Below are 12,954 nucleotides of genomic sequence, written 5' to 3'. Positions count from 1 at the left end.
GGGAAGTGGGTTGAGACAAAATGAATAGAAATTGATCATTTCAAACGTGTTTTTAGCAAGTTACTTATCGTTAAATGATTCTTTCTTTTCTGCTTATCATCATAGTGTAATACTTTTCCCTTTCAAGTCCCAGCATTTAGCTTTTAACCGGTCACAACCATTTAATGTTTTAATAAGAGGAAGTTCTGCCCCTGTTCACAGATTCCATCATCATTTTCTTATTATGACTTAAAGTTATTTCAAGCTTGTAAAAATGAACTGGATACTTTTTATTGTATTTCCTAAACTGTACAGTATAACAACTTAAAAAAATGTATTACTTTCTCCCAAAACTAGCAGCACTTCATTACAGCTTGGAAAACTACAAGGAAAATTTTTAGTTAGAAGGATCGTCACCAAGACTAACTTAAGCCTAGGGAAGACAGATGCTCCTAGCAGGGCACCCAGCAGGAAGAAAGGAAAATCCTCAAGTCAGAAAGGTTAAACTAAACTTCAATTCTGAATCAATCTACAGGATACCCAGGTTTCTACACTGACTACAGGAACAGCATTGTGTGACTGCCCTGGTATTAGTTTTGGTGAATATATGCTAGCCAAAAATGTTGTTTACTTTGTGACAATAAACACAATATTTATATTGGTAAACGTATGGTAATATAGGCATTTTAAAATATTCCCCAACATATCTTGCATATTTATGGGGTTGATCCTGATTCAGAAAAGTTATCTTTGAGCTTAAGCAGTCCAGTGATTTTAGTGGGAACAAAATTTTTCTCTACATATAAACAGCAAGTCATCCACATATAGACATCCATCCATCCCGCTGATAACACCGTTTCTGAATTTGATTTATACTAACAGTATTTCTTGTCAGATTATACAAATAATACATAAATATAATCTGAAATTACACTTGCTGTGGTGTCTCTTTCAAGCAGTTTAAAAATACAGTTAGAAAAGCAAATTCTAAATAAGATTTTGTTAAGCAAAAAAATCCTCACCCCAAATGCTAACCAAAATGTAGATGACAATATTATTAATATTTTGTTAAAAATACAGTAATGTAATGTACTTACTTCTCTGATGGAATAGTTTGCTTTGCCACAGGCAACAGATCATTTTCCAGGAGATCCCAAATGTAAATATTAGATGATGCATCCAGGACAAAAAACACTGCAGGTCTTGTTAAAGCCCACTGCAGAGCAATAATTGGCTGGCCATTTGTGCTGTCATTCCACTGCATGAGGGGATACTCTGATGTCATTTGGTGTAATCTAATGCTTCCATCTGAACAGCCAACCTGTATCATAGGCAAAAACAAAATCTTACCTGGGAGGAAAACAAACTAAGCAGGATAGAAACTACAAATCAATTCTTGAAAACGCCAGGCAGATAAATATAAATAGTTAACTGACTTAAATGATACATATCTACCACATTTTACTGCAAAGATTATCCAGATTTTACCTTTTAATATGACCTTGAGTTCAAAATCATTAAGTCCCACTGAGTATACAGAGTAATTTAATCCACTGATCTTGGGAAGAAGCCCCAAATTCCCCTTAAAAACAAACAAACAAACAAACAAACAAAAAAAAAATTCTCAAACTATCAACTTCACTAATACTATGATCAGCACAACACAATAGTAGTCTGACCTGGGGTGAGGTCAGAGCCTAGAGGCTAATTCAGAAGGCTACTTAATTAACACATGTAATCTGTAAAACCAAGAACAGCTTTCAGTAGGACAGACTGTACTTAACAGTATGATGATATTAAACTGATTCATAGTGAACAGCTAAATCCAAAGACAGGCAGATATCACTGCTTCCAGATATTTTGTTATAACCTTTTGTCTTACCTAGTATAACGTTTGCAAGTTTGCTGCAATCTAGGTACAAAAGAAACTATTTCATGAAAACATAAAAAAATTTTTTCATATTACCCTGGGCCATCAACACATAAGGAGGACTTTCTAGGGTTTTCAAATTACAATGACTTTTAAAGATGACTCTGCAAATTGTACTTAGATTCAAAAGGATTCTGCAAATACAAACTTGTAGAAGTCAGTATCACTCTAAATAAATGCATTTGGGAAAAAGGAAAGAACTTCCACAGTGGTAAGTGAAAGTTCTAACTCGGCACATGGTGACACAAAATACATACACAGTAGCCAAACACATTCATTTTATACCTCAGGAAATCCCAATGTAAACCATAGCATATTTAGACATAATACATTATTTAAGAGAGGATCAAGTACAAGTATATGCAGGTCTAGGTATTTAGAAAATCCTACCAGCGCTAGAGCCAATTTACACTGAATAAACTTTGAAAAGGCAGACAATTAGAATATCGTGTGTCAATTTGAACTGCAGAGGCCAGATTTGAAGATAATTGTCCACATGTAGGATGCATATGCTGCCAGGCATACCCCAAGAACTTGTCAGCAGGCTAGCTGCAAAGCCATGAAGTGGAGAGGAAAGTATGGCATGGAATACCCACAGCTGCTCCACAGACTTTTCTTTCACAGATATCTTGTCTCCAAAATGATTACGTCAATAAGAGATATGTGATAACATTGAGAAACTGCTGAAGTTTCCCTCACAGCAGAAGACCTGCTAGCCATGCTGAATTTCAGTAAATCAGAGTAAGTTACCAAGTTAATGGCTGCAGCGAGACTGACATTTGTTTCTGTGAGCCAGATCCTCCATCTTTCACATATCCAAAGTCACATCAGGATATCATATGTTTGTTACCCTTCATTTCAGGTTGGAATTAGTGAGGTAAATCAACGATCACATCTCGTTAAATACATCAGATTGGAAAACTTCCCTCCATAGGTAATTAAAAATGAAACTTGCATTAAATTAAAGTGTTTTCATACCAAAAAAAGTGACTTTCCAAAAGGGAAGAAATCAATTGCATTGACACGTATTGATCTTATTCCACTCTCCTGGGGTCTGAATAGCTTTGGAAGAACTTTTAAATCATGTCTTGTACCATGGCCTATCAGACCCTACAAAAAAACACAAGGAAAAAGAATTAAAACAAAAACAAACAAACAAAAAGCTACATTATCAATATTAGAAGTTCATAATTCAAAACTTAAAACTTAAATATTTCATAGAGCAGCTACCTTAAAAGGTCCTTAACAGCTAATAAAAGACTGTAGTAATATTCCCAAATTACAAATTTTACATACAGTCTTCTGGCAAAAATCCAAGTAAATGGGTCTCTATTTGAAAAAAAATAACAAGATGAATTGTAGCACATTACTCACAATGTTTGTTCCAACAATGAAATGATTAGGATCAGAAGACAGAAATTTAATAGTCAGTGTTTGGGGTGTTCTCAGGCGCACATCTTTTGGGAAAAGGCTATGAAAAACATAAAGGTAAAAGAAGGCAAAAATGTACAGGAATTTTCTCCTAAAGACATGCAAGTACATTACAGAAACTCTTGATCTAAGATTTTTATGAATAGCTCTAGGAAAAGTGTGCACTAAAAAAAAAAACAAAACCATGAAAATATCGTTAAATAGATCAGATAACAGTAATTTAACAAAGTATAGGAAAAATTAGCTTTATGAGATATACAAGCCCAAAGGTTTGTTTTCTTACCTGCTATTCAATTCCATAGTAGAACTATGTACTAACTTCACTTTCCCTCCAGGAATTAAACCTAAAATTATATAAAATAATTATTTAAACTGATTCAAGAACTTTGCATTAAGAAAGTGCTATCAGCAAATTAAAATCTAAGCTAATAAATGTAAGGATACTTCATAGTAAATTTGTTTCTTGCAGAAATAGCTTTTGATACGTAAGAATCTTAAATCATTTGAACTCTATTTCAGAATTCAAATCTAAAGACTTGAAATCTTTGACAGAAATCAAAGAAAGAGGACAGATAAAGTGAAATATGTGAACTCAATTATGTGTTTCAGTTCTACAGTATGCACATAAGATCATGCAATATCACTATATAAAACCTAACTCTATCAATGGTGAAAATGCACATTTAATGTCACTTGGATCCTTACCATGAACTATGGTAATAAGAAATGGTAAGAATGCTTCCATAAAGCTATTCCATATTACTTGTTAGTAGAGAATAGCGTAATGATTAAAATTATTCAAACCCAAGAACTTTTTGCAGATGAAAAGAAAATGAGTGCTGGCAGAAGCAAACTTGATAATCATCAGCACAGCCTAGCTTTAAAATACACCTCTCCACAGACATACATACCCAAATCTGGCAACTCAACATAGGCAGACAAGGCACAGGAGACTAAAAACTATAAAACTGATCAATATTTCTAGTTTGTTAGCATTGCTTCATTGTTTATATTTGCATTCAAAAATGGATCCAGATTTTATTGACAGCCTTTTCCAGCTAAGTAAGTCTAAGTTTGTTCCAAGAACAAAAGTTATTCAGATGACTCAACAAGGACTGAGTGGACTTGCTTCTTACCATTTTTACAGAATCTTTTTTCTCACAATGAATTAAGTACCTTAATCAAAAGAGGATTTCCAGGATAATTATCAAAATGGAGATGCAGGCAACAACAAAAACATAAGAAATTTGGTTAAAACTAAAGAAAGGAGTACCAAGAAAGACATAAAATCTTGTACTCCTTGGGAAAAAAAAAAAAAGCTGTTGAGGACACAGGTATCTGCTTTGATGTTCTAAGAAATGTGGTTGTCCGTGGTAGCAATTGCCAGTGCAGAATTAGCAGATGAGATTCAGATCGCAGTGAAGATAAGGCTCGTGATACCTAACCTACAACCCAAAATCGGAGATATATGTCCTATTCAGGATGGATCTTTTTCCCTCAACAATTTTTCCCTCTTCTAGACCGTTTGATGTCACCACTGATTCTTCTTCCTCCTTAGGAACTTCACCATCTCAAAATCCATGCACTTTATCCTACCTCTACTATACAGTACTTACCTAAATCAGTTTGCGAACCAGACAAATCCACTTTCTTTAATTCTACAACTACCTGAAAAGTCAATATTCAACATTAATAAAAAATAAGCATTTACCAGACTTTAAAGTTTTTTAACTATCTGTAATAACGTATGACATGCCCATCTAAACATTCCTTTAGAGTTAAGCCTAACGTTACAACGATCACAGGTAGATTATCCTCTGTCAATGTCTGCAATGCTAAAAACAGCTGCATGTGCCTGCTGGAAATTCCCTACGGGAAGGCAGAAAATGGGAAGTCACTTCCTACACTTAATTGCTCGCTGGCATCATGTTGGTTTGATTGGCAACCAAAAAAAAAAAAAACAGCCTAAATCCCCGAAGTAAGGAATTGTAACACATTTCCTGTGTTTCTTACCACCTTTCCATGAACTCCAAAGGAAAGTCCATTTGGCTCAAACCCACTGCTACTGAAGTTACTTAGAGCTTTAAGGGACTTAACTAATGCTACGAAAGGGAAATACTTTTATCCCCTTATTATTCACATAGCTATTCAGTTCCTCAAGCAAGATAATTCATATGTGAACAACAGGTTCAGGGGTACCTGGGCCAAAGCTGCATCAGAAAAACAGAAGACTGAAAACACCTGATAGAAAGAAGAGCTGTCAGGACAGTATTTAAGAGCAACAGACCTGGTGCTTACCTGCCTCTCATATTTTAGGCAGGGTTATCTTATCCACAGATTTCCACATTTTGCCTCTTGAACATTTATTTAATATAATTACGAATATGACTTCTCACATACATTCAGTACAGTCTCTGAAACCACTGTGATTCAAATAAAATAAAGTAGATGGGTGAAAGAGGACCATAGTCCATTATTCAATTATTAGAAATATTTGAACATATTCCTGTGAAGCTGAACTACTGTTTGCACGTTTTCATGAATTCATGCACCTGTTAACAGTTTCGCCTAAAGATAACATCCTGGCATTAGGGAGTCAGGTCAAAGATTTTGAAGAGAATTCCAATAGCATGGCTAGTTTTGCTGTACTTTTCAGGGAGGAAATTCTCATCAGAAATCCAAGATTTGTGTTGCTATATTTCAAGAACTATTTTATTATTCTAACATGTAACGCTCTCTCTTTTCATACGTATATTACTCACCCACATATTGAGGATTCCATTTTCATCCATTGAAGCTATCTGAAATGGAGGGCCTGACATTTCTATGGAAGGAACAGTAACAATTCATATTCATACACTGACCTTCATCCTGAATGATGTCAAAGGATTTTAAACGTTTTCTAGATTAATATATTCTCTTAGCTACATAAAGCACCCTAATTCTACCAAATAAGAAAAAGGCATGAAACTAGTGTGTTCAATTTCACCTACAGGAAAGGCAGATGGTCTCTGTCCACATCTTTTAAAGTGTCTAGATTTTGCATGGACTTTGGAACAGAACTTAAAATGTTAATAGGTGAAATCTAGTAAAACCTGCAATGTGTAGAACATTTCTTTGGACAATTATGGTTTTCAAAATGAAAATCCGTAATGGCATTAATGACCTCTCCTCTAGCACGCTGCCTAAGAATTTGGAGGCATGAGTATTAAAGTTTCTTTGCAAAGGTTGGTCATAAGAAAATTTAGGCAAAAGACACAGCAAGATCTGTCAACGTCAGTCACACATTTTCAGTGCTGTCAGATACACACAAATTGCTGCACTGATATAGATAGGGATTTCTGGACATAACAGGAGGACTAGGAGCTTTCTAAAGGCAGTTTTTGGGTGGTAACTTGTTTTATCATGGAAGAAGAAAATATCTTAAAAAGAGACATTTTAACAGACAAGAACACTCATCGGATGTGAAACTGCACTGAATGAACATTACATGAAATTGAGAACAGCAAGTAAATGTGAATGTTATTTGTAATTGATACTACATAGAACTTAGAAGCCAGAATGCAATTATAAACTGGAATTTGGCTATGACATATTTGTTTTACTGGATACCTAAAGAAAGACTGAGATTGAGACTGATCCCTTGCACAGCAGTTTACATACCCTCCTGATAAGAGAGGCTTGAGAGTCCATATTTCTGATCAGTGCAGAGAGAGGTTGAGACAGGTTCCACTGCTACTATAGGAGAGGTGTGGTTTACTGAGTTTAGAACACCATCTGTAATTAAGAACAATTAAAAGTAAACATTATACTATTTTCATCAAAAACAACAAAACCCTACTCACTTACTAGCTTATAGGAGAATGATGATTACAAAGCTATGTGCAAGTAATGAATTTCATGAGTTTGTTTGTAAAAGTCTCAAGTACATATTGCAAACTCTTTCCTAAATTAATAAACCACTACTAGACAAATCAATGTTTCACCTTCTGTTTCTACTTTTTATTTTCCAAATTACTGCTGCATCATTTATGCCACTGTACAATACATTTCATTAAAATTTGCCATTTCAGAGCTAGCATGAAGACAGCTATGTTAATTTCATGCTCCACCAGTAACAGAGGAAAAAATAAATCACTGCTTAATAAACAGGAAAGACAAAATTGAAGGAAAATGGCTTTTATAAAGTGTTGTTTAATAGACAGTAGTTATCCTGAAACAAACATTTCACCGTGAAAAAGTATGCATTTACCCTTGAATAACATCTTAAAATAAATGTGTATTTAGAGCTATTTCAATATGTCTTCTTTGTCAGATACTCCTGATTTCTGGATCTGCACACTGAAGTTAATCTCATTTAAGACTAAAGGCATAACACTTCCTAAGAATACAGCATTAAAATCTGCTTGCTCATTTAAGCGACTACATGAAATTGTAAACATGCATATGACAACGAGCTCACTGTGCAACACAAGACCAAATGTCTTCAATCTACTAAAAGAAATGTAATGTCCATCAACAACCAACTAATGTTTACTTTAACATGGCTACTGCAATTAAATATGCTTGTGAACAAGTTTTGTGCATGTACGTGTTTGTGTATCCTTGTGTCCCATGTGTGTTCTTTTGTCTCCTGCACCAAAGAAAAGGAAAATTAAATAGAGGGTCTCATTTTGCAATAATAACATTATAAAAAGAAAAAAAAAAAGAAAAAAGAGAGAAAAAACACACCTTTATTGTTATGTGTTATTCTTCATTCTAGGGCACAAGTAAAATGGCACCAATTTACAAATGAGATTGAGATGAATCAAGGGTCAAACTGCTGGAATGTACATCTCATTCCCAGTCTCTCAACATACAACTACATATATTGAAAACTTCATTAAGATTAATGACTTGCTCCTCTATTTAAATTTGCACTGAAAAGCAATGATAATAGCCATAAAGACCCATTTATTTCCAACAGATTCATAAACTCTGAGGATCTCATACACCAATTCAAATGCAGAGTTAAGTATTTAGGATTGGGTCTACTAGTATGTCAGTCACATGCTGTAAATAAAGTTCTGTAGCTTTTGAATTTGCCACCTATGGATTATAAAGAAAAAGTTTAGAAAAGATTTTGGATCATAGACTAAGGGACCAGAGGTGTAGAAAAAGAGAAATACAACGACAAGAAAACGTCAACGGATGAAAGGTCACCCACAAACACTTTTGAAAAATAAACTTTCTTCTAGCTTCCCAATATGTAACGCTAACTCAGGTTGTATCTAAATGACTACCACATTATTTTTTCTTCCTGTGGTGGTATATTAGGAACCTTGAAGGAGCATGCCATGACTCTCAATTGGCACCAGTGTTAGAGATTTTACTCATATGACAAGTGAGATGACAGAAAAGTATATGGCAAGGTTTTGGCCCAACATGAGATTAATACCAGAGAGCTACCGGGCCACAAAGTTTAGTCACAGCTTCAGAATCCCTTCAACAGAAGACTAAAAGTAACGGACTTTTGACTATAGAAGTTAGAATTCAACTTAGTCCATTCCGTAAGTTACCTCTGACACTCAGCCTTCATACATTACTTGTTTGCAATGATGTGATTCCCCCAAATTACTCATATATCCTAAACAAATACTAGGTTACACATGGCTGCAATAATTGATAAATTGCCAATAAACAAGCATAAACCTGATTCAACATTTAGATTATCTACATTGAATTCAGAAGTGATAAAGTTACACAGGGGTAATTTTCAGAAATGCATAAGGGTGAGATTCAAAGCAAAGACTGAGATAACAGTATCTACGTACAAATCAGCTGTAGAAGATCTGTAAGTGAACTAAATCTAATCTATACAATCTATCCAGTTAACCATACACAGATATCTAAATTAGGATGAGATGAACAGCTTTCTAGATCCTATTGAGTAGCATTGCACTGATTTTAACAGAAGTTACACATGTATATGCTTTACATATCTCACATGAAGAAACATCAACATCAAGGTGAAAATTTGCACAGATTGTGACCTTTAAGTGGTGTTTGAAAAAACTGTGTTCTTGTCTTATATTACTTTGATTTTTTTTAAATCAAAATTAATATGTAGGTTTAAATGTAGATAAAAAAAGAAACATATTAAGGCAGATAATGATGAAAATTGGTTAATCTAGTGGTTTCAGATAAGTTAGTAGATGAGTATTCCATTTTAACATTACAGCACTCCTTAGGTTCTATATCTGGTTCATCTCCCAATTCTCATTGCTTGATGCATAGTTTAACTGGCTTACATTTCTTTACAGCTATTATTGATTAGTATCTTTTACTAGGCTAAATATCATCTCTGAACTGCCTAAACTAGATTACTGAGAATCAGTGTTAGTAGAATTTGTAGTGGAATTGTTTCACTGCCCACAAAGTGACTAATCAGAATACATTCAGTATCAGAATGATACTAACCAGTGGAAAAAGTCGGAACTCTAAATGTCCAGTCAGTTTCACCGAATGTCATACGAGGGTGCATTCTTGAGTCTTCTCGAAGATCCCACACCAACAACGAACCATCTGTTGTTCCAGCAAAAACTAATGTTGTTTTACTGGGACTAAAGCAGCAACATAACACCTGTTGAGTAGGAAAAATATACGTGGTTGATATTATGAAAAAGACTAATGTTTGATAAGCTTGAAATATGTTCTTACTAGGCATGCAAAACCAGAAAAAACAGATTACAGGTGTGTGCTGCAGAAGGATGATTTACTTAAAAGAGTAGCAAGAAGTTCCGACAACATCTGATCAATGAAACGGAGTCAACATTAAAACAACAACAAAAAAAGACTTGCTCTAAATTCTATTGTTAGAGAATAAAATGGAATGAGGTTAGTACTCTGCACACTAGGCTCAGATGTGTTTTTAGAAGATGACATATCTTGCAGCAAGACAAATACATATCCATGTATATATATATACATACACACACACAATAAAGTCATTTACTCAATGGGTGACTATACAATGTTTTTAAAACATACCTCTGAGTCACATATTAAAACTTTCTGAGGACTGGATGGCTGCCAGACATTCCAAACACATACGATGCTCTTTCTTTCCAGTAAAGCAACACCTGCTTTTTCAGGTAATCCATGAACTGAAAGTAGTGCCTGCCTCTGAATGTTAGATACATATAGGCAGGATATTTTCCGGTCTAAACCATTGAAAAAAAAAATCAAGAAAGCAAAGAAACAAATAAAAAGTAAATTAACTGCAGATGAAAAAGCATAATTAGCTGCTATAGCAACAACCAAAGAACCTAAGACATAATTATGTCTTATGAATAATTATGAATTCTGTTAACAGTAGATTGCTTTTGAAGCTATACAAGAGAAGAGGAGGGACTGGAGAATGAATCCAACAAAATTAGAAGTAAAGTAGAAAGCAAAAGGGAATAGATTCAGGAAGTTAATAGTATGATTATCCTGGGCATAAGCAAGCCAATAAAGAAGTCTGATCTGATATTAGTATATACACAGAAAATTAAGCTAAGTCTCCAACAGGAAACAGCACAGGCCAGGCTTCTGGTTCATCTCACGTGTTCATGTTAGGATATGTATGTTTTTGTACTATAATATGTCTTCCTCACACAATTACAGATATTTTTCATTTCACTTTTCATCTGAACTGTCACTGTTTATATGGGGAAGATACAGCTGCAGTTCAAATGTATCAGGCTATATTCTCCCCATTCAATGACTTTGCTTTATTTGTAACTTTGGCCCTACTTTCAGCCTAAGAAACCTAGGTGAAATGACACCTTGTGGGATGGCTCTTCAGCAACCGGGGCAAGAAAATATATGCAGGACACCCTGATATCATGCTAATGACTGGCTATACTTCTGGTTCCACAGCAGCTAGGATGCTCTGATGTAACCCATTTGAAACCATCCTGCACTGAGTTACAGCAAGATTAGAACAATTAAAACAAAAGCGAGCTTTACATCATCTATATCCTGATATGTGCTGTTTGCAGTTCAGTTATGACAAAGAGCATGGTACTTAGTCTAAGGAAGAGTTCACACTATATACTAAAAGGTGTATAATAAAGTTCCCTTACCATGGAGGAATGGCTGGTTAGTATTTAACTGGAAACAGCTATCACTAATAGACAGACTGGTTTGTCGAGATCTTAGTTTCCACCTGGGCTGTGTTGCAACTTGATCTTCCTCTAGCAAAACAGCAATCACCTTTCAAACATAATTACATTTACAGAAGTAAAAGGGTCGTCTTATCTTTCAGCTTTGCTATTTCTAGCTTTCAAAAGTATGTGGATGAATTTAATAAAGCTTTATCAACTTTTTTATTAATTTTATACTTTTGCAAATACAGCTTAACACAGATGTAAAAGTTGCATAGCTCTGGTTCCATGCATTTGAAGAGAGATGAATCTCACTGATAATGAGTATTATTTAAGTAATTTATTTAAATTAGTCATAACAAGTACTGTGAGTGATCTACCACATGGTATAGTATACTTGCACACAACTCACAAAAGATATCAAGTACGTAAGTGTACCTGGCCAGCAGACCGGAGGAAATTTGCTAATCTTTGTGAATCAATTTTAGGTGTTAGAGCTGCATTGGCTGACATCTCCTGGCTTTTTATGGGACCTATGAAAAAAACACAACAACAAAAAACAAACTTCAAGCTTGATTCAAAATGGAATCAATTAAGAAAACCATGAGAACAATGCAATTTTTAAACAAGAGAAGAGCGGCAGGAATCAACCTCTCGTCAGCAATTACAGTACTGAATAACAAGTTCTGTTGGGGAATCATACCCACTGCCAATAGAAGCAATCCAGGAGGAAGAAACTATTTCTGCCACTTATTCCCCACCCTCTCCATCAGGGGATTCAGAGTGCCAACTGCGAGTTGCTACAACGCAGCCTGCCACGATACAAATTCTGACATTAGGAGGATTCAAAAGAGAAAGTTTATGTGCATACATCCATAATTGACTAAGATTAAAATATTCTTTACCTCCAGATACAAGGGCACTTTCTCCTGGATGCTGTGTCCACTTCTCCAATGTCTCAACTTCCTCAGTCTGAATGTCTCTCTCAAGACTGTCCTCATTACACTGAACATATGCCTAAAGTATAAAGACAAAGTGATATAGGTAACGTGGTGAAGAATGACAGCACGTAATTGAACAGAATTTAAATATTCATTTTAAAATTGATGTGCTCAACCTCTTCTATTTGTAAATTCAGACCTAAGCATCCTGACACAGACAGTGTAACCATTCTGTGAACGCACATTTAACCACATTTTGCACAAGAGTACTAGCCCTACTGAAAAAATACACAACTTCTCTCACTACATGTAAAGACAAAACCTAGCGTACCTGTGAGCCACAAACATACAGAAAGTTCTTTATAAAATGGGGAAGGAAAACAAGAAATTCCTTTTCTAACAGAGAAAGGAAATGGTGTATCCGGCCAAAAAAACTTTGATATTATTGCTTTATTGAAATGATTTCACATGAAACATAACTATTTATTAATAAGCTACCCTATTAGCTTTAGTAGCTTTGTTTTGCAAAGAAAACTGTTTTCCA

The 12,954-nt window shown here is 34.9% G+C and overlaps 1 protein-coding gene across 1 annotated transcript in view; it reads right to left on the bottom strand.

The window, feature by feature from the left end:
- Positions 1 to 12,954, bottom strand: part of DYNC2I1 (dynein 2 intermediate chain 1) — a 34,465-nt gene that overhangs the window by 1,788 nt on the left and 19,723 nt on the right. The window contains exons 12-23 of the mRNA XM_035564327.2: positions 12,375 to 12,486; positions 11,908 to 12,002; positions 11,449 to 11,578; positions 10,370 to 10,542; positions 9,800 to 9,962; positions 7,004 to 7,117; positions 6,103 to 6,164; positions 4,957 to 5,008; positions 3,624 to 3,684; positions 3,284 to 3,380; positions 2,888 to 3,019; positions 1,077 to 1,300 (exon numbers count right to left, since the gene is read on the bottom strand). Of these exons, the coding sequence (XP_035420220.2) occupies positions 1,077 to 1,300; positions 2,888 to 3,019; positions 3,284 to 3,380; positions 3,624 to 3,684; positions 4,957 to 5,008; positions 6,103 to 6,164; positions 7,004 to 7,117; positions 9,800 to 9,962; positions 10,370 to 10,542; positions 11,449 to 11,578; positions 11,908 to 12,002; positions 12,375 to 12,486 (1,415 nt within the window). The remainder of the gene's footprint in view (positions 1 to 1,076; positions 1,301 to 2,887; positions 3,020 to 3,283; positions 3,381 to 3,623; positions 3,685 to 4,956; positions 5,009 to 6,102; positions 6,165 to 7,003; positions 7,118 to 9,799; positions 9,963 to 10,369; positions 10,543 to 11,448; positions 11,579 to 11,907; positions 12,003 to 12,374; positions 12,487 to 12,954) is intronic.

Source organism: Cygnus atratus, chromosome 2, assembly GCF_013377495.2.
Source record: "Cygnus atratus isolate AKBS03 ecotype Queensland, Australia chromosome 2, CAtr_DNAZoo_HiC_assembly, whole genome shotgun sequence".
Classification (NCBI taxonomy): domain Eukaryota; kingdom Metazoa; phylum Chordata; class Aves; order Anseriformes; family Anatidae; genus Cygnus; species Cygnus atratus.
The sequence above is the reverse complement of the archived record's forward strand: the minus strand, read 5'-3'. Positions and strand labels throughout refer to the sequence as shown.